This window comes from Phalacrocorax carbo, chromosome 1, assembly GCF_963921805.1.
Source record: "Phalacrocorax carbo chromosome 1, bPhaCar2.1, whole genome shotgun sequence".
In the NCBI taxonomy this organism is placed as follows: Eukaryota; Metazoa; Chordata; class Aves; order Suliformes; family Phalacrocoracidae; genus Phalacrocorax; species Phalacrocorax carbo.
The window spans coordinates 71,728,275-71,751,094 of NC_087513.1; the positions used below are offsets into that span (position 1 = coordinate 71,728,275).

Here is a 22,820-nt window from a genome sequence, read left to right on the forward strand (position 1 = left end):
TTCTTTAGTAAAACTAGGACTCACACTTAACAGTAGGTTGTGAACATCATGGGACAATGGTTGTCTTCCTCATACCTACATGCAGTTAAGCAGATACAATACTAATGGCTATAGTTCTCGAGAGCTGTATGCACCTTCATGAAATCTAACGTAACAGGAACACAAGGATATCACATTGCTACATCCCATAAATTTCAGGCACTCTCAAAATTTGAATGGTTCAGTGCCATTTGTATCTACCCATTCCCACAAATCAAGTCCTGAAATAGGTTTAGCCTCTGGTTTCTTTAACAGCTCTTTGTATTAGATTTTTATTTGAGCTCTTATTTGTTATTTGAGTTATTTACACCCCCAACAATATCATACCCCTAAAATAATATTGATAAAACAGCAGCACAGTCCTTTCAAATCTTTAGAATTACTAGAGCTGACCATTAGGGTTTTGTGCAGTAGATGCACTCAACATTTGTGAAGGCCTATAGGTGGCTTTAAAGAATGAAAACAGTCTGTTACAAATCCCTACACTTGCAACTGGTCTTTACACACATCACAGAAATAAACTTTTTTTTTTTTAAATGGAACCTCTGCAAAAGTATGAAGGCCTATAGAAAAGGAGTCTCTGTCTGAACTATTTAAAAGAGTAATTCCTTTCAGAATTTAGGAAGATAACTTGCTTGCCACAGCTGTCCGTTTTCTGTTCTCAGGGAGTACTTTTTGCCATTAACAAACTCCTATTCCCCAGAACACTTCATAAGGATAGGTCTTCTCCAGTATTCTGCATATGGAGCATTTCTTCTGATGTAAATAAAGTGAAAAGCATACATGGCAGCTTTGAGACTTGCACACTGTCATGCATGGGCTGCAGTTCTTTCTATCAAATCCAATATGAGTCTTCAGAGAACGCTTTGAAGCTGATATGATTCATGCAGTCATGCTCACTTTTGCATTCATGATTGTATAACACCCCAACAAGGGATTAGTTAACTTTTCTGATCCCTAATTCATCTTTAAATGATGTCCAATAAATCTGCTCAGTTTTGAGTCCAAGGCACAAATCAGTAGCTCAGCTTTTATTGATTTCAGAAGGAAGAGGAATCAGGAACTTTCTGTCTTTTCCAGTTCCATGTACCTTCACAGTGCAGCAAATATATTAAATAGTACCAATAACCTGTCTTTGCTTGGGTCTAGGAACTAATGTTTCAGAAGTGTTGGAGAGAGACATATGATGCATCTAACCAATAGTATAATAACAGAGCTTGGCAGAAGAATTATTCCCAAAGTCCCACAGGGTACTGTCCTACTGAACCATGAGATTTCATTATCTTTTTTTTTTAATCATACTGAATGACACATTTCATTAGTGGCAATAAAATATTCCTTCTTTCATTCTGTGCCAGCCACCACATTTGACCCTGTGTTCCCCTAACGCAGTGAGTTCTGCAGGTACACTTCAAACTGTATGAAGAAACGTTTCTCATTTAATTTCATATAACCATACTATTTTTTATCTACTGTGTATTCTGTGAGAGTCACCTTAGACCCACTCTGACTGAAATGGGTGTAATATTATCCAGGTAATCATATGGGACTAGGTCAGTCATCAAATGGTACAGAAGAAGGTGACGGACTCCTGGTTGTACCTGTCATCCTTTCTCTGCTTTTGTTTTCTTCTTTTCAGTTTTGACCAGTTCCTTTTGAACACTTCTTCTTCTTCGGTGAATTAAGCAAGAGGAGGTTTATTTAAATCCTGTGCTAACTGAACAAATCCTAACTTCAGCAGTCTCATCCTCTCCACCCCTAGTCACATCCAGCACTGTCATATATATTTTTGCAGTCAATGATGTGTAGTCTGAAACCTGATAGCAAGTTATGGAGTAGGCCAGCTCAAGGCACCCTACATATTCACAGTTTGATAACCTAGGTGCCCATTCTTTGTTTTAAATACCCAGGCATCCTGATTATTTACAACACTCACTGGTCTTTCTTTTCCCTGATCTGAATCACAGAGACCCTCTTGTCTCTTTGCCAAACTAATCCCACATCTTGGCGTGGTTTTCCCAGAAGTTAAATCTGCTAAGCTGGTTTTCTTCTACAAAGTTAATTAATAGAGGCAGCCTAACTATACCATTGGGAAATTCCAGATTTTTGAAGGAAGCTTCACAAATATGAGAAAATTTTGTTTCCCACACTTTCTTCCTATGTCAGTGTTTTCCTGCCTGAAAAGCACTTAAGAAAGTCTGAGCATGTAGAAAAGTAGAAGTGCCTCTTTTATTTTAAAAATAACACATTTCATATTTAGTGTTAATAACCTAAAATGAGTGTTACTGTGCCTCTGGAAGTGTTTATTTGGGAAAAAAAAAGCATTATTTTCAGGTATTTCTTTTCCAAACAGAAAAGCTGGCCTACAGTCAGGGAAAAATAAGTTGTATCTACATTCTTTGACTACGTTGTAACTACACATGTTCCATCTTTTTCCTAAAGTTATGAAAAAAAGTGGAGAAGGAACATAGCAATTAGAGAATTTCACATTTCACTTTTTTCTTTTTGCCTTTTTAAAATTTTATGTAGGGTACTCATCAGAGGAAAATTCTGAAACTTGAAAGTAAAAACTTATAATTACTTTTTGTTTTCTAAATTTGTTCATGAAAACTGTTGGACTAACCTCTATTACCTGTTGAAAGATATCATTAGGAATTTTCAGTATGCTTATTTATTAATTCATTTTCTGCAGTTTACATTTATTTTTCTGACATGGTCGGTCTGGAGTTATTGTTTATATGAACTGTTAACTCCTACTTCTTTGCCACCACCCACTTTCAGCACTTCCTTTATGCCACCCTCCAAAAATCTCTGACTCGAAATGTGGAAAGTTTTAATTTCATGACTTAAAGCACCTTAGTAGCCCCAAAGATCTTCATAAGACTATATAGATGTTTAAAGATAGTCATACACATAAGTCTTTGCATAAAGACTGAAAGGTGAAATATGCCTAAAGATAAAACAATGTCACCTCCAAGGTGGCAAGGCCTAAATGAGCTTGAATTTATGAGGGAAGAAGTCCATTACTTCTGAATGTCAGGTGTCTCTAATTGCCCCAAATTAAATAGCAAAAGCATGAGTCAAGTCTGAGAACATATGAGCAGCACAACTTGCAGTTGTGAGGGTCAGCTGCATTTCTGTTATCTTTGTCTGCCTTGGAGAGTAGGTGTTTATTGTTGCTCTTTTGATGGTTTCTCCAGTTATTGAGGCTGGATACCTTTTGTGATTTATTTTCAGTAATATCCTCTTGTGGAGGGCACTCATCTAAAGCTTTTTTGAAATCAGAGTAAATTATGTTCACTGTCCACTTTGCATCCTTAATTTTTTTGGTTATTCTTTTCAAAGTACCCAGGCAGTTAAGGGAGGCACTGTTTTTCCCATACAGTCTCTTTACGGATTTGACCCTATCCAGTATTGTTCATCCAAGTACGCTGCTCTTCCGCTGAATTGAGTGCCCTGGAACCCAGTTCTCATCTGCCACAACTCTCAGTATCCTTCTTGGCTTTTCATTCAATTCAAGCATGGCATAAACCACATTCCTACTTTCAGGAACAGCCGCTTTCTTGAAGGAATTATCATGTATTCTAGTTAACGGTTATCTGGGCTAGAGAAATTGATGCCTTCAGAGCCACCAATGGAATTCCTCTGCTTTGGGAGATTTACTGCACATGAGTTAAGTGACTCCATATCAACTCCCTGCTTCAGAGATTTCTTCCTGCCCTCTCCCCTTCCTTCCTTCTCTTTCTATTAGTCACCGAGTGATTTTTTTTTTTTTGATTGCAACTCTAGAGACAGGAAGTTTAATAATAAACAGAAATAAAAGGGGAAAAAGACATGTTCACTGTCCATTTTGATTATATTATTTTATTTGTTATCCTTTTAAAAGTATAACTGCTTATAGAGACATGCATTTTCTCTTTCCTGTTCCCATCAGAAACATTTTCTTCTATCATCTCTTTCTCCAAAAGCTTTCGATACGTATCGAAATATATGTACCTTTTTATTTTCAGGGGGAGCTGTTCTCACACACAGTCAAGTATACATCAAGCACTTTTAAATTAATCTCCTTTGCTTGGTCTTGGTATCTTTTTTCTGCTTGTTCTGCACACTAGACCTTTGCCCTTCATCCTTAACTGGAAAGCACACTGATATATTTAATTCCTGTAGGATTTCATCACCTGCCCTAAGGAATTTCTGTGCAATTCAACTTCATTACTGGTTTATTTCTCTATTTTGCCTGGTGATATACGAAACTCCTGCAACAATCTACCACTGTGTTTTCCAGATAGCCATCTCATGCTGAAAAGACCTGTTAGCTGAATATTTGGAAGGTATGGGATATAAGCCCACGTGTTCTACTTATTTTAAGGCAACTTCTAGGTCTGAGTTTTAAAATCTTTTTTCAGATTGAGGGTCAGTCAGAACACAAAAAGCACTTGTCCAACCATCTTGGTTAACAAGAGGAATTGCTTCAATCTCCTCGTGAATTAACTCTCAAGGGTTTTATCTATAGGGTTAGTAATAAACTCCTAACAAACCTGGAAAATTTGATAGTCTTAGAAAATGGTATAAGGCATCAGGAATGCTGTACTGAGCACTTTCACGTATAGGTATTGAACATGAAGTATATAAAGGATTTAAATGCATCTTAACATTGTTATGCAGTCTGGTTGCTGGTGACTTTGAGTGCAGGGTGCTTTATATATGTCTATGAATACAGGATCCTAACTCAGCTCAGAGGGTGCCTGAGCTGGACACAGTAGTGCTTTTTAAGCAGTCAATATAAGGTGCATATCGTTGCAGCAGGACAAAGTTTGAAACTATTGAAGACGTGTATGTTCTTAAAGCAGAGTCCATCTTCTTTCAGGGAGGATCTTTTTTGGATTCATCCAAAATATACAAGCAGCTGACTGTACAAAGTGGTTGAAATTCTGTGACAGAAGTGAATCAATTCTGCGGTCAGACTGCAGAATAACTAGTGATCACAGCAGAGACTGGGGCAATGCAGCCATAGTGAAAACCATCAAGAGATGCCTTGAACTAGTTTCTGCTTTTCTATCATGAGTCTATTGCCAGTTTTCTTATTGCAAGGTGAGGTTCCAGATGAATCCCTGTAGCGATGTACACTGCAAATACTAGGTCTACACCAAGAACTGTAACTGTGCCTAACCTCAGCTGTAAACATTTGTGTTAGCTATACTGTCACTTAGCATAGTAATCCTATGGGACCAGGTGTAATCAAATCTCCATGATTTACAAACTAACTTCAATTGGCCCACAATGAAAGGGGTTTTAGTTAAGTCACATTCCCTTGCACTTTGCACAGGCAAAGGGGCACAAATAAACATTTACTATGGCTCAGTGTACATGGGAAACTAGATGTTAACAGAATGATGAATCATAGCCATCAGTTTAGGCCAGGATTATAGTTTGTTTTCTACCATATCCATTAAGCATGATTAAATATCGGTGTAACCAATCCAATTACTGACAGAAACAAATAAATCTTTCAGAATAGGCCAGCCCAATGTGTGAAATATTTCTTTCACTACTGATCAAAATAGCAGGTATGTGCAACACAGTTATTTTACTGGAAAGCTAACATTAAAGCTGTGATAGTGAAAAGTAACGATAATAGCAAAGTTAGTATACACATAAGAAGAACTGACTTAATGAATAAATCAGACCATAATGGTTTAAGAACTTTCCTCAGTTACCTAAAGAATTCAGGACATTCTTTCTAGTTTGATATTTCTGCCACTAAAGATAGATGCTAATGCAAAAATAATGTGGCTAAAACTGTAGTCGGAAATTAGATTTAAAATTTCTGGTTAGAAAAGTTTTTATGCAATAAGTATCTCAAAAAAGAGCAGAATTGGCAGAAAATAGAGCTAAAACCATGTTATCTGGTATAAACTTGAATTCTGGTCATTTGCTTGAAGAATGTAGGTCAAAATTATTAGATGCATGTTTTGAATGTCCAGGCCATGTAGTTTACCTGACCCAAGGATGCTCAGGGCATTCAGGAATCTATTTGTGTAAGTATTAAGGGAATAAGGTCAACCAGACCAGTTTACCCAGTACTATGTCCAGCTGAATCTTGCAAATCTCCCAGGATAACCTTTCCAGGCAACCTGTTTCAAAATTTAATTATCCTCATGGTGGATGATCCAGTCAAAACCTCAGCTGTTTCAATTTTCTCTCTTATTCTTACCTAGATCCATCTGTTCCATAACCTCCTATAGATATTAGAAGATTGCTATTTGATCTCCTGAAAACCTTCTCATACCCTGGGTAAACAGCCTTTCCTTGTAGGCAAGTGCTGTAGCCCCCAAATATCTTGGTGACTCTATGCTGAACTCACTCCAGTTTAGCAACACCTTTCTTGCTTCGGCAGGATATGGACTAACAAGTGCTAAGTAAAGGGCATCTACTTGCTGCTCTGCCATGAATTCAGCCCAGGATGCTGTTAGCCCTCATCAATTCCAGAGCTCATATTTGGCCCACCACTGGCTCATGCTCAGCTCACTGCCTACAACCTGAGGGACTTTGTCAGTGAAGGCTGATGCAAAGAAGGCAATGAATACCTCAGCCTTGCCTGTGCTCCCATGCCACTAAATCAATTGCCAGCAGCTCCACATTTTCTTTGTTCACCCTTTTACTAACGGTGTATTAGTAGAACCTCTCACACTTCATGCCCACCACCAGTTTTAACTCCAGTTGAACTTTGGCTTTCCTAACACCATTTCTGCACACCCAGGCAAAGTTTCTATATTTCTCCTTTGTAGCCAGTCCTTACTTCCACTTCCTATATATGTCCTTTTTGCCTTGAAGCTTAGTCACAACTTCCCTGTTTGGGCAAGCAACTCTCCATCTGTCTGTTACTGGAAATAAAAGCTATTAAAAATACAATTGAGACTAAATCCCTCAGGATAAATACATTCTGGGTTGGTGGTTGCTTTTTTTGGAACTCTGTTTCAAATTTGTTAATTCACTTCTCTTCTAGTCCTCTTTATAGCATTGTAGTTACTATTTAGCAATTGAAATTTAGACTGACATTTTATTTAGACATGGATGGATATGCATCAGGTCTGGGTGATTTGCAGAATAAAGTCTTAGCAAGAAGCTGTTTACACACTTTTCAGGAGCAGACATTTATCTGTGAAACAGTTAGCAAGATTTCTTCACTTAAAGAAATAGAAAACAGAAAAGTTTTCTAAACAAACCTGAACATAGATTTGCAATACAAGCCAGTGAAATGCAAGTGGTAACAACTGACATTGAAGTCAATGGAAAAACTGCTGTCAAGTCCAGCAAGTGAAGTATTTATATTTTATACAAAGCTCAGAATTACTGCTCTGTTAGGAGGTCACTTAAAATATATTTACATTATTTAGATTTTATGCTTGCTGAAGAGACTGTCATATCCTATAACAGGATTGTGTTGGGACAGATATCTTTCACTATTTTTGTTAGTAACCAGTATGATGGGACAAGAGAATGTTTGTTCATTTTTTAGTAGAGGCCTATTATAAGAGTTTTTGACTGTGATGAAAGTTGGGATTTGCAGTGATAGATAGTGTTTCAGAAAGGGATCTGAGAGTTATGCTAGAGACAAGTTGAATATGAATTGATGATAGAATATTAAATTGGAAAGCATGAAATGCGAAGTAATCCTTTAGCTTCACGTGACACTGGTAAAACTTCAGCTGGAATATTTTCAACATTTTACATTTAGAAAGATGTGGATAAGAAATCCAGAGAGATTACAAGGAGTCCAGAGAAAAGCAATTAAAATTGTCAGACATCTGAAAAAAAAAAGACTTATGAGAAAAGGTTGAAACAATTGTCTACAGAAGATTGAGGAAAGACATAATAGCAGTCTGCAAATACATTTAAGGCTGCTGTTAAAGAAGACGGAATCTTCATGTTCCCTTAGGAAAGGACAAGAATTAATAGGATGAAAGCACAGCAAGGTTAGATTAAGCATGACGGAAAAAAACTGTGAGGGGAGATACTGGAACAGAAATTTGAAAAGGAGGTTGGAGAAGAACTCTGTCACTAAAAATCTTCGAGAATAGGCCAAATAAGCATCTCAGAAGCATGTTTATGGTTGAACTTGTCCTGGTAAGCAGAAAGATAGAGTATCTCTTGTGGTCTCCTTTCCAGACATATTTTTTTATGACTCTTTATGTGCTTGCTTGAGACAAATTGTATTGTGAAGTTGTTCACTGTTTCACTCTTTAATATATTAAAGGAATACATTAATACATTTGCTCATGGTCTTTTCTCTGTCTACAAATATATATGATTACTCTGATTAGGTATTTTCATTTGGCTTAGAGAAATAAGTGCTCATGTTCATTTATTTTTTGTGAGCATGTTCTTCAATAAGCTTTTGGTTTTTGCTGCAGAGCAAAGGATGTCAGCATTCAAACACTCCCTAAAAGCTTTTCCTATTTTACTGGATACATCTAAATTCCACAGAGTCATGCTGAATACTCTGTCACTCTTGACTCAGCCGAAATGGTTTTAAAGCTGTCAGGGAATATATGGGGGCATATGCTACTGAGCAGCTGATTTTTAAATTGCAAACAGTTCTGTATGGTGTCTCATGCACTGTCCCCAATGTCCCTATGACAACTTGGACTACAACTGTTTTGAGATTGTGTTACTGTGTGTGACTTGAACTTTTCCATAACTGCACTATTAGGAAGTTTAGATTGTATCAGAGTAAAGGTCATTTGTTTTTGATTATCTATCTCATATGCTTTTTCTATTTAATATAAAAGGAAGTCAGTGTATCATTCTTAAATGTTTTGTACCGTGAGATTCATAGTAGGAAAAACTAAAACCATTGTTGACCTTACAAGCTTTGTTAATCAGTTTACATCTAGTATTTCATAACAAATCCTGATGATCTCACTGGTCTTCTTGGAAGGCAGCATATTTCCAGCATAAAGTGAAATCCCAGTAAATGTTCCCATCACCCCAGACAAAGTTTGTTTTTGCATGATGATCTCTTCAGTTGCTTGAGGTTTCCTTTCTTTCATCCCTCTCATGACATATCATCCAAATATTCTTAATCTCCAGAGGAACTGTAAAACACATTCCCATGAAAATCTTAAATCTCTAAAAGCAGTACACAAGAAAAATAATAAAAATACCATAAAACTAGCCTTGCTTCTCATTGAATGACTTCAGTAAACTCTTTTGTCACAGCCAAAGTATAAGTCTTTAAGGTCCAAGACTGCAATTAGACTCTGTCATAAATGGGGGTATTGCCTTTTTGTGACTGATTTCTGTTATAAAAACCAAAGGGCTCATTAATCTCCTGTAGGGCTTTAGGGGGGGGGGGGGGGGGGGGGAAGGGAGTAAAAAAAGAGTGAGCAAGCTCTGATAAGGTAGCTTTAATGATTTGGGGAGGCTTATTGGCTGTATATCTTTGGTCTATCTCAAGCCACACCAGTTCTCTCAATGAGGCTTTTTTTTTCCTAGAAATTATGGTGCCCAACATTAACTTTATACAGTAGAGGTCATTCAAGAATGCTTCAATTCTCTATTCCTTTAGCACACCATAAAGAGAAAAAAAAGGCCTTTGGTCTTCTACAGAGATATGGTAAAAGGCTTTTACTTGAATATACTTCATCATACCGGTTTTGTTAGACTGATGCCAGTCATTTCATTAATTCGATGGAAGCAGCAAGTTGTAATAGATACAGATTTTAGGCTGAGGGGCTCTTGTCCCACTGCCTGTAACACAGTCATTGGTCTTTGAATGTCCTACAGATGTAAAGTATTATAGGGCTTAGCTGTGACCTTGAGGGTATATTTTGGGGTAGGAAGTGTTTCATGTTTATATCTTTTAGATAACTTCATGTGGTCAAGCTATGTAATAGATTTATGTCTAAATGAGTGATGTCTTTCATAGCTATTATTGCCAGGCCTTTGGATGCATTGCATATCTCCTGAAAAAATGCCGTCAGGTAATATGATCTTAGCTATGTGCCACAAAGAAGGCTGTCAGTTAGAGATGTATTGGTTTATATATAGAAATACAGGCTGTGCATGGGGGTGAGGTTCATTTGCGCATGCATGTGTGATAAATTAGAATGCTCACACTGGGGCACGCACTGCTTTTTTTTCTTATGTAGGCTAAAACAACCTCTGTTGTTTGCTGATGTAAATTTTCCCATGCATGATGGACAGTAACTTGACTTGGCTGTTTGTAATTTTGCCAGAGTAATTTTTAGACTATCCTCTTCTATGTTTTTATATTCCAAAGGAGTTTGTGAAAGCAGCAAGGAACATTTTGCATCTATACGCAGACATTCAGCCTTGTCAATTGGTTTTTCAGAATCCTTAATGTACTTTTCAGTGAGTAAGCGTCTCCTCCCACTGAAACTTTGCTTTTTAATATTATTGTGAGAAATGACTGGGTTGTTCCTTCTAGTGGGTCTTGCCTCCCATACTAAATTGGTTTTATGTGTTTTTTAAATTTCGATTGCAAAATGTTCCCTTTATGAGCAGTCGGCTTTCTTAGATGCATGCAGGGATGGAGTTTTAGCATTTGACTGATTGCAGGGGTTACCTTGCAGGACAGGCTCTGATATCACAAGACCTTGAGCAAAACCAGGGAAGGCAAATTTCTACATCATATTTTGGAGGTTAACAAGGGAGGACAGGCCTACCAACTTAGACGACAGCCTTAAAAGATACTGAGAAATTTAAGAACCTTGCAAAACTGCTTAAAATAATCTTACAAGTAAAATTAATCTATAAATAATATAATTACTAAAATATCAGTTATATGTTCAAATGGATCCTTAGCAACAACAGTAAGCAAATTGTCTTGTGTTGCAGCCATAGCATTATGTGCAAGTTGGCCCACAGCCCAACCCAACGATGTTAAACAGCGTATTTCTTCCAGTAATTTCTGATTGCAGTGTCTGTTTTCAGCTCAAGTAGCATAATGTGGGAGACTTTGACTAGCTCAGAAAGGGCTATGTTTTCATAGTGTAATTGTGTATTTGATGCAGCTGGACATCAGAAATCAAATATGACTTTTGAACATAATACATCACATGGGATCTTTATAGCAGTAGTTTTGACTTGGAATGTTTTAGCCTAAAAATGTAAATAGAGAAAAGAAACAGATGTTTTTTAAACATTCTCAAGATAGTAAAATCCTTTTAAATCAGGATTTAAATTGGACTTCTGTCCACAGATAAGTGAAAATGTTAAAGTTGCTAATTTTCTGGCTCTATCTCTCTGTCTTATTGGCTTCCACACATTGATTTCTGTGACCCTAATTGCATCAATTTATTTAATGGTTAGTGTCTATTTTAAATACCACTGCTAAACAAAAGATAAACTAAAAGATAATGAATGGATGACTGAATATTCTAGGAAAATCTTGCTCTGTGATATCAGTAATAGACACAGGTTTGTAATTCTCTGAGAGCTACACGCAATAACTATGTAACAGTCGTACTGCAACATAACTGTCACACTGTGAACTCACATCTTGCATAATACAGAAAAGTGTGGGAAGAAAGAATAAGAACGACTATCATGGACCTTCAGCATTCCTAGTACTACCTAGCGGAAACTGAATAATATATTAAAAAAAACCAAACCTTAATGGACAGGGCTGCTTTGAGGTGAACGACACCCATAGGAGGTCTGCTTTCAAAGTTATCTTCAGGAAGAATATCCAGACATAAGAAAGGGAAGGCCACCTGAACACTTCTTGTGCCTAGGACTTCCAGCTGCAGCCTAGAATTTCACAGCAACTTGACTTTCTTTCTATGATAATAGAAGGCAGACGTTTTTACAGGAAAATGAGGAAAACTCCTAGGAAAGCTTCTCTGTCTCATTAATGAATGAATCAGCAAGCAGAGTGGGTTCAGACTCAGCCAGTGTTTGAGGTCTCAGCAAGAAAAAGAGATGCTCAAATTTGTTTCTGCCATCAGGCTTCCCAAGAATATTTAGTTTACTCAAGTTCATTTTGAATGAAGGGTTAACACGCTGTGTATATTTCCTTGTAATATAGCCCTCTAATCTGTTTACGTGCCTCTGTATACACAGTTGTGATGAGTAAATCACTGCAGTAGTTTTTTTCTGTGCAAGGATGCAGTATATCAGGCCTTTCTGAAACTATCAAATGATAGTATTGTTAGCAGAAGCCTGCCTAATCTGTTTTCTTCTGCAATAGCATGCCATAGCCACAAACTATGCTAGTGGTAAGAAAAAAAGGCAAGACATGGTGTCAGATTCTGCAGCTCATTTACTCTAGGGTGAATACAGAGTAACTGTACAGAAAACAAGACAATGTATTTAGGTTTATTCTGTTGTATCTTGGGTCAGAAATGTCCCTTTAGAATGGTGTCTATTTAATGATAGCATCAAATGTTGTATTTTTTTATTGTTGGATTGTGGAGTTGTAGTTTTTTTCTTATATTCACTTCTTGCCTAGTGAGGAGTTGACATTTATATCCCATCCTCTTTGACAACAACTTTTAAATATTTCAATACCAGGAGAGAACTTGTTTTCAGATTCACTTTCAGGCTCGAGTCAAGAAATTAAAGCAACAAGAGTTTAAAAAGAAAAGTAAAGAAGAGCCAGAAAAAAACATGTAAGCTCCGAACTTGTTCAGTTGTTGGCTTTCTCACTAGGAACCTCTTGCTGTAAGATCTGTCTCTGCCCCAACTAGTCAGTGACACCAGGCAGAGCAATAGAGCTGTCTACATTGAGGCAGGGAGAGATGAAATAATGAGGAAGGTAATACTGGAAAAACAAATGTGAATAATGAGTTACTAATATTAACTGTCTTAAATGATTTGATATGTTTGGTGAAATTTCTCATGTAATTGTTCTCTTTTCAAGGGACCGAGCTCCCTTCATCTTCACATCAGAGATGGAGTATTTCATCACAGAAGGCGGAAAAAACCCACAGCGTTTTCAAGAGTTTGTGGAGCTTTGTTGTCAAGCTTATAATATAGTCAGGAAACACAGCCAGTTACTGCTGAAACTGCTGGAGATGGTAAGAAGCTTGAGGATGAAACAAAAAAATCAGTTTCCTCTGGTGTCCTCTTCCCTTTTACCACTTCTCTGCTGTAGCACTGTGATTTCAAGAGGTACCAGCCACACTGCACGAAATGTTAGTGCACTTCGGGGTGGGGGTGGGGGGGACACCAAAAAAAACCCAAACCAAAAAAACATATCCACTTCAGTACTAATTTCTGAGAAAACAAAAGCTAAGGTGCTTGATTATTTCCTTTTTTTAGTGCATTATGCTCTACAAAATAGCAGAAAACTGCAAAGGAAGCCAGGTGTGAGCTTCACATTCAGAAATTTAACTCAGCCTTTTTTCTAGGTCATCTAACAATCATTTACCAATCCTGTTCATGACTCCAGCAAGATAAAATAAACTAAACGTTTCACAGAGTGGGTGATGTGACAGTACCCAGCAGCACTGCAGCTAACAGTGATGCCATTAGAATGTTGGGTTTTGGTTTTTTTCAGATTTCCACACTCCCTTCTTAGGATAGGAAACACAGGAAAGAAAGAGCAGTACCCATATTAACACAGGTTTAAAAATACTTCTGTATAGGATTTTAAGACCTCCCGGAATTTTTATCCCTTAAGTACTCCTACTGATTCATGTGCTGTTACAGATTCCATAGCTGCTTTATGCCTCTACTTGTGTGTGAAAGATTAATGATTTTCCCCAATCACGGGTGGAATGAGAATATTAAATTAACTAATATTTGCTAAGTTGCTTGGCTAAGATATTAATCTAAAACTTATGTCCAGGGCCCCATACAAAACCTAGGTGACTTGTCTGGGCATGAAAAATCCTACACAACCGTATGAACAGAACCCCTGCTGAGGCTAGGGTACAGCCAAGAAGTTGCTCTGTAATTACTTCTCTATTATCTCCAACTTCTGCAATGGAGAGGGGAGAAAAGGCAAGAATTTACTCATCCTGTTTCTGTCTTGTTCACGGATTCTCATGCAGCGGTACAGTGAGTGATTTCCCAATACAGAGCAGGAAGGATAGCCCCAGATCTCTTAACCCTGCTTCTAAGTAGTCACAAAGGTGCAGCAAAACTGCATTCCCATCATAAAGCATAATTTTCCACTGAAAGCAGTGCAGAGTGCAGTTTTAGGAGATACTAAATTAAAGATCCTCTGGAAAACTCAGGAGCATCCACGCTCCCTCATCCACAGCAGTAATCTCTGCATTTCTGAACAGGTTGCCTAAAACCACATGCTGCAAATATAACTATGTCTGCCCACCTCTTTGTCCCCAGTGCAGTCCCTTTTTCTGTAATCAGCAGAGATAATGATGTTAGATTACTCTGGGATAACAGAGAAAGCACGTTAGGAAAATGTTCTCAGCAGGAGCTCTGAAATAACTAGCTCTCACTGCCTGGATGTAGCTCAGGTTTGTCTATATTCAGGACATGCTGCATCTTCTTGTGTTTCTGCTGATCTTTAAGGAGACATAATAGTGCTGAGCTGAAAGTCAGCATACAGATGTGTTTTAACATTTGTCAATGGGCTGCAGTTCATTTAATTGTGTTGGATTTCATAACTGAAAAATAACGCAGCATACTCACAACCAATTGATGAACACTTCATATCAAAAGGAAATTAAACAAACAAGTTTGCGAACACCTCGTTTTTGCTAGTGATGTTTGGAAGGGTGAGTCTGGTCCTGCACTTGAAATGGGGTGTTGGTTGGAAACTGTAAGTATCAAAATGTTTTAGTTTCATGGGTCATTTCTAGAAAAGTAAATAGACTGTGAAGAAGTTCCACTCCGAATTCGTTTCCATGCAAAATACCAGATCATGAAGGGGCAAGATAAACGAACCACTGCCTATTTGTATCAGTGACAGGCTAAGATGTCTCTCACTATCTGGAAATCTGCATCATTTATCTTTTCTTCCCCTCCCACATCCTGTTTTCTGAGATGCTGTTTATAAAATATGGTTAAAAAATCTAAACAATAAGGCTATCTTTAAAAAGTACAGTACTTCACAGGAGTAGTAAACTGTGCTTTGGATGTTAGTGGTTTCTAGCAAACCATGAATATGAAGAATAACTTGGAGGTTTTGGCCCAGTTTGGGACATGATGCTTTTTCTTGGTGGTGAGCAGCATGCTTCTAGAGCTGTACTGACATTTGCTACTGGGAGTAAGAAATAATCCATGAAGTTTCCGTCACCTTTAAAAGCAGAAACATCTGTGGGAGACCCAAGAGTCTGCTGGCAGAATTCAGCTGCATAAATGCCTGCAGTTCATCAGCTTTGCTCTCATTAAAGAATTGATGTGAACAATCATAAAGAAGGTGATCACAGGACACAAACAGCTTTTGATTAGTTTAAAAAAATGCAAAATCTATTGCTGTTATAAGGATTTTTCCAGGCAGAAAATTATTAAAAGGGGCTTTGAGGTGAACCTAGACAGCAACTGATTGACCCACTTGCTTCTGTTGTGGCATGAAACAGGTCGATCTAGTAGTATAAAACAGGAGACAGTACCTAGACAGAACAGATCTAAGGCTCAAGAATCCTGTCTCCCCATGCAAGTTATTTTACCCTTCTATAACTTAAAAACACCATTTGGGAAAACAGGATCAGGAAACACCCCTGTTTTGGAGGTCTAATACACAGAAAGTACATGCCAGGACTCTTCATTTTTCATGGGCTGGCAGGCTGTGCCTCACGCACCAGCTCCGAATCCAGGCCCAAGGAGAGCACAGGCACCTTCACTCAGTGAGTCAGAAGGCATGGGATAACCAAGTGGTAGGTCAAGACATAAGTGTGGCTGAACAAGGGGAGCAGTGCAGGCACTTAAACTTAGGCATCTAGTAACATTTGAGTTGCCCTAGGCGACCTGTAGTTGTTTTATGAACAGTTGTTCCATGTCTTGTCTAATTAGCATCTAGTATCACTAGCCACAGTTTTCAGAAGCCTCCTCCATCAGGGGTCTGAACACATGAAAGATATGCTATATGGAGCAAAAGGGATAAAACACTATAATAAGCCTCTAAGACCCCCTCGCAGCCAGCAAAGTACTGTGTAGGCAGTGCCCAGCTAAAGACCTTTTTTTTTGCTTCAGCAAATGGTTTCCCACCTTCTGCAGTGCCGAGAACCTAAAAGAATTCCTGTTTTTCGGTTGCACTAGAGATCATCCAGATCATGGTCATATCTGGCATTGCTCCCTTTTCTAATGCAGGGCAAGAAGCTTAATTTGACTATGCAGCAACTCTTTTATTTGTTGTTTTTTTTTTGAAGGGGACAGGAATTGTTATCATCTTTTAGAACTGGGTTGAAGGCATATAGGTGAATAGCATTGTGTGTCCTTAAGTGCTGAATGTTGTTGTTGTCTCTGCTTCCAACTCACTTAAATTCACCTCATTGAGCTTTCTCATTTTCTCTGCTCCTTGCTAGCCAGAAGTCTGTGAGACAGCAATCTAACTGTCCAGGGTAGTATAGATTGGGTCAGGTACAAAGCAAGATTTTCCTCAGAATGCCAAAAAGAAAATACAAAAAATATTGAAACTTAACTTTAAAATATTGAGAAGGTTTGAAGGAATAAGGAAAATACCCTGCCATCTCTTTTCTCCTTAAGCTATTAATCTCTCGACCGAACCTTAAAATAAAAGCAGTGCTTCCTTTCTTCCTTCCTGTTAGCCGCAAAACTCGGTGGGTCTTTCTGTCTCAGCTAGACATAAATATCAATAAAGAATGTACAGCAGTGGCTTCAAATTCAGATATATTTCCTTCCAAGCCATGTGAAGGAGTGATTTTTTTTTCTTCATTACACACAAAGCATCGCTTCCAACTTACTGTGATTGTTGAGAAAAATCAGTAGCTTTTGAAGTGAGTCAAAATTATTTTTGTTCTTGACATTTTAAAATGCCTGGAGGGAGCTGTATGGGACAACTGCAGACTCAGTTGTCTACTCTACCTGTTGTGTTACTTTGCAAGAGGAATATTTGTATTATTTGCCTTTTGAGCCTAACTTGGCCAACTAACTAGAAGAGATTTGTCCCACATCCATGAAGAGTGATACACTTCTACAGAGGGCAGTCCACGCCCAAGTCATGGCTTCTGCTATGAATCAACCTCTAAAGGAACCTTCCTCCTCCCTTTACTGTGAAGGGAGTGAATCTATGATCCCCTTGCAGGAGGAGTCCAGAGCAGTGATGGTGGAATCAGTAGTTGCAAACAAGAAGGTGATGTTGCGCTAAACTGGATTAGGCCTAGCATAACAGAAACATCGTTAACTATTGTTCAGAGGGCTCAGTTTGGTTGCTTTCCCTATATCACCATTAAAAGGCTATGAAGAAAGCTTAGCAATGCACACATTGAGATTGTGATATCTGAAGAGAAAATAAATAACTAAAATGGACCAATTATTTTGACCCATGCCTCTTTCCAGCACCTCCATGTGAAGGTTTACAATGCAAAATATTCATTTTAATGTTCCAGGCATTGTTCTAGCATCAGAACCACTTTTCAGATGAGCAAAACTTTGTGTTCTACAAAAAGTCCTTTTGGTGTGAAACGTTTCTTTTCCCACTTAGCCCTGTTTCATTTAAATTTCTTCTTAATAGTTAGTGGACTAATGATATTTCTTTACTTTAAGATGCTGCATGCAGGATTACCTGAGCTAAACAGCATTCAGGATCTGAAGTATGTGTATGATAACCTCCGTCCTCAGGACTCAGACCTCCAAGCTACAAGCTACTTTACAAGGTAAAGCCACAATATAACCCAGAAACCTTATCTCCTTTAGGCATGAAGCAAAGCTGCTAAATTAAAAAAAAAAAAAAAAAATAAAAAAAGCACAGCTGTTCTGTTTCATTAAGAGGTTGTAATCAGTGAAATTACACAAAAGGATAACTGGTCTTCACGCATTTACTTTTAAGAAGTCCGTTCTTCATGCATCTTATAACCAATCTCCTCAAAATTTCTGGCAGAAATAGTTGTGTGTTTCAGGTACATTTGTAACAAGTCACTTATTCAGCACCTAGAGATTTCTTCAGCTTTCATGGTGAAACCATTGTGGCTTATTCCTAGTCAGCTTTCCTCTCTGCTTTTAAATGCAGCAGTTACATACAGCAGGATTTGGACTATATAAAAACTTTCAGCTTGTTAATGGACTGAGTGAGGACCTGGAATTCCTGCATTTTATTCCCCTTTCTGTTCTTTTGACCTTCTATGTTGCTTCAGGCAAGTTACTTCCCCTCTGTTAGCCATAGTTACTCCATCTGCAAAATGGTACTAATTCTTCCTTTTAAGCACTTAACAGCTCTATCACAGAAAAGCATTGTGTGTGAATATATATATGTTTAAAGCTTGATTTGTGTTAGGATAATGAAACCTTTCACTTGTGATAATAACTAAGGATTATTGATGAGGAGCTGCAGATGACCTGTATAAAATCCATTTGAAGCTCTCAGTCCTGAACTTTCGGGTCAGGCCTCTGCATTACATATCATTCCAGCTGTTTATGTGACGATGCTCTAGATGGAGCCAGTGGAGACTGACTGGATTTGGAAACTCACTTTCCTATTCTAGGCACAGTATGAGAAAATCTGTCCCTGTCAGATCCTGTCCTGTGCAACACCATCATTTCCCAAGGACAGTCTATGCATTCACACACCCTGGACACCACATACACATGCAAAGAAAGCCAGACTTTTCTGACCTCTTCCTCTGGCCCAAGTGCAGGGCACGTATCCAGGTCACAGCACTGGACTGTGAGTGAAGGGCTCCTTTCAAACTCAGGGCCCTAAAGGACACTTCCATAAGGCAGCACAGTTCTCTGCACTGTGCAAACTGCCTTGAGGCAAGAGCAATCCCCCCACATTTCAGTACAGCCAGAGGGCACATTGCAATGAATAAATGAGACAAAAGCTTGAACTGGAGCAGCTGAGCCAGTCTCATTAATATTACAGAGACCCATATGAAGATTTTGGGGAATTTGAATCGTGTTGTTTATATGTCTCCTTTTCGTGTATTAGAATCAGAAACTGAGGCCACAGGTTCAGAGAAGGCTGTAACAGACTCCTGGAGAGTTTAAGGAAGACCTTTCTTTGAAGAGAAAAAGGGGAATCTCTCAAACAAAACTATAGTTCCATTACTGTACACACAGCGGGGCACTGAGTTCCTTCTCCTTTAACGCTTGGTTTTTTAAATATTATTTCCTCACACCCCTTAAAAAACTGTTTTACTTGAAAATTTAATTACAGCTTCACATTTGCCATCTACTTCTACCTTATCCTTTCATTTAAAATTTCACATATTCCCAAATTACATACTTATATTTCCACTTCAAACAGGAAACATGCAGTTTCTCGTTAAAACGTAAAAGTCTTGATTCTGTCAAATAGTTTGGGTGGTTGTGTCTGTCCCTCATGACTAAAAAACCCAATTCATTTAATTAGTGGATAAAAGGCTAGGATATACTTAACAAATAGGGAAATGTGAATCTTCAGAGTGAAAGTTGCATTAGTGTCATGCAGAGCTCAGAGCTCATTCCCAGCACTCTTCTGGAGATTGAAAGGATCAGTATGCTTTTCAGTTGGGTAGGACTAAGATTATGGTTAGGGTTATTATCACTGCAGTCTTGCTTGTCTGGAAGATGAAGGATGAAGGCTGGGTTCAGGACAGAGCTGTAGCTCCACACTCTTTCTTGGAGTTGGACAAGGTGGTTGTGATGTTTTGAGGGTCAGGGTGAAGGAAGTGAGGGACTTCAGAATGGGAATTCGACTGCAATTTTTCTCAACCAAAGCATGTAGAATAACAGTTGGCATTATGAAGGAGATGTGGCTCAACACTGTTTTGGAAGTGAGAAGGGTTGGTGGGCTTTGTTGCATGATAGAGATCCATATTATGATTAGGATATCCTGTTCAGCCCAGGGAGACTATAGGTAGGTCTCAGAGGCCAGCATGTCCTTCTTCCTATTAGATTTCTTGTTAGGGTTGATATTAAAGTAATGAAGGCCTTCACAGTGGAAATGCCACTCAGGTCCTGCTTGGGTCCACTCAGAGCTGCTGTGGGCTCTGTTCTTATTTGAAAATGTATTATCTGCTAAAATGTTTTTAGTGAACTCCACATCTATTGTTCCCATTCCCTTTGAAATGCTGAACTGCAGATTTGTTGTTGTACATAGAGACCATTACATCACATAGAAAAGTCAGACATAGCTTGGGTGCATATTTTGTTCTTTAATACTCTTAGGGTATGTTTGTATTATATATGCTCATTTGCAAGAAGAAAGTCTCTTCTCATCAGCTCATGAATTTCCATAGATCTCATTTCTCTTGGTGGTTTGGTTTTTTTCCTTTATTCTAATTTCTATTCATGTTTGAACATGATTTGTGTTAATTCAACACATGTATTAACTAACATTTCTACATGTCGAAACACAGGCAGAACATCAGGTTTCTTGTCTAGTAGTAGTTCAATTTCTGAAAACTGTACCCAGGCACTTTTCAAAATAAAGACCTTGCGATGGCCTGATACCTGTACCTGTGCAGGAATTAGCCCTCTGTACAAGCATTTCCCAGCCTGCCCCCAGGAATGTTAATACATTGAGGGTTTTGTGAGTTTTGCATCACCTACATCATCTTTATTCCTGTCCTTCAGAAAAATTCTTCCTTACCTCCTTATTATGCAAAAAGTCCAGGTGAGAAAAAAATCCAGTCACTCACTTCTCATGGTCACTGTGTAGCTTATTCCTGTATCTATTTTTTCAGGCTGTCCTTAGAAAGCCAAGGAAACTGAAAGTTCTGGTTATTAGTATAACTTTCAGTAGCTCTCAAATCCTTCACAATTCATAGCTCCTTTTCCTTCATAATTACTTCCAAAAACATTTTATTGTTTTAAAAAAGTTCTTTTCTAGATAAGGAGTGCGTTCATTGGAATGTTAAAATCTGCCAACAGAAAGTTATTTATAGTTTAAGTACAAGGTAGTTATTGTGATATTTCAGATTTGATCACATAATGTGTATCTGCTGAAAATCCCAGTTTTCTGCTAGTGGAAATAGGAGAACAGTATTTCTCTGTATTTCTGTATTTCTGTAGAACTAGGTTGCGTTTAGCAATTGTCTGAGTTTGGTTTGAGCAATAATACTGACATTGCCTCTACTGTTGTTCAAAAAACAACATGAAACGATGAACTATGTCACAAATATTCCTGGCAAAACAACGTTAATTTGTTCTCTGCCGTCACCTTTTTAGCCAACAGAATAATGATACCGGACTCTAATGTACTGACCCCTTTCAGGATTGTAAAGCGTTCTGTGTTTTGCCGAATTCCTTTCCTCTCATTCTTGACTTAAGGCATATTCAACAATCTGTGGTCTCATTTGTGTACTGTATTTTTCTCACATTGGGTCGGCTCACCACTATGAGCTGGTGATGGGAAGTGTTAAGTCTCACAGCTTACAGCCTTCTGGAAGGTCACACCCTCAGTTCATGGATAAACAATGCACCAATTGAGAGTTAAACAAGAGTTTCTGTGTTTGCTTGTCAGTTCTGTGCACCTAGTGCCAAATGAAACATTGTTGTCTCTCCAGCATCTGGTCTGAACTCAGTTTGATCCCTGAAACTCAATTTGATCCTTTTCCCTCCCTCCTTTCCTCTTCCCAGGACAACACGGTTTTACCTGAAACTGGAAACCCATCTTAATTCTGGATATAAATTTCCTCTTTCATTTTCTGCAGATGTCTTCAAATGTCAGCACAGTGTCACATGCTGCCTGACATTTTTAAAGTGCCTGTAAAGGAATGTATATTTAAAATTATTAAAGTTAGCCTAATGCAATGAATGGATTTGATTTCAATTGATTGCAGTATGCAGTCTAACCCACTCATAGAAGCCCATGAATAAGGGATGCATGGTGTATCTGAAAATTACCAGCAAAGCACCATAGCATATCTTCAGCAGCCTGATGCTGCTTGGGTCAGCTGCCATCTTTACTTATTTATTGACAGAATCTTTTGTTAGGTACCTGTCATTGCCCAGGTCAAGCACTCCAAACCACAAATGCCAGCAGCTGCAACACTGGGCAATTCACAGTAACTCCTTTCAAACATGATGCTAATCTCAATGGGACAGCCAATAATCCATTTCTCAGGTGGCTGCAGATATGTCAGCAAGAAATCTCCCAGACAACTGAAACACCAGTGAAAGCTGGTGACTTCTGAGAGGGCATAGACAAAACTATGGTACGAAGCTTCTCTCAGCAGCATTCAAGCAGTTTGTAAATATTGTGTTGTACTTGCCTCAAAGGAACAGCAGCAGACTTCCTCCTTGAGTTCATGTTGTCTGATGTATTCATGCTTTTGTACAAGCCCCACATGCCACCAGCTCAGGGGAGAGGAAAGTCCTCTGTTCTGGAAGAGGTGCATAGGAGGACTAGAAGGGAAAATAGACTGGAAGATGCACTTCATGTGGTGTGCTGAGCCCATGGGATCAGAATTAGTCTGAAGTAAACCTGAATTTTAAAGCCTAGCAAAATAAGGGATAAAAAGAATATTATTGTTGCCCGCATACTATCACAGTGGGAAATAAGGTATTAAACTGAAGGGTTATCACTGCTGTACACAATAAGAATATCAACTGTCCATTAATAAACATTGCTGAAAATTAGAAAAGGTCTGTCCCTGAAAGCAGTAATATTATGGAAATATCTGTTAAGAGCTGTTGGGGGAATACTCCCCACCTTGTTTTAAAATGGAGCCTAGTAAATT

The 22,820-nt window shown here is 38.3% G+C and overlaps 1 protein-coding gene across 2 annotated transcripts in view; it reads left to right on the forward strand.

Moving 5' to 3' along the window:
* PIK3C2G (phosphatidylinositol-4-phosphate 3-kinase catalytic subunit type 2 gamma) overlaps window positions 1–22,820 on the forward strand; it is a 210,664-nt gene that overhangs the window by 140,612 nt on the left and 47,232 nt on the right. For both annotated transcript variants that reach the window (XM_064459408.1, XM_064459416.1), the window contains 2 exons: window positions 12,929–13,085; window positions 17,704–17,813. In XM_064459408.1, coding sequence (XP_064315478.1) covers window positions 12,929–13,085; window positions 17,704–17,813 — 267 coding nt within the window. The remainder of the gene's footprint in view (window positions 1–12,928; window positions 13,086–17,703; window positions 17,814–22,820) is intronic.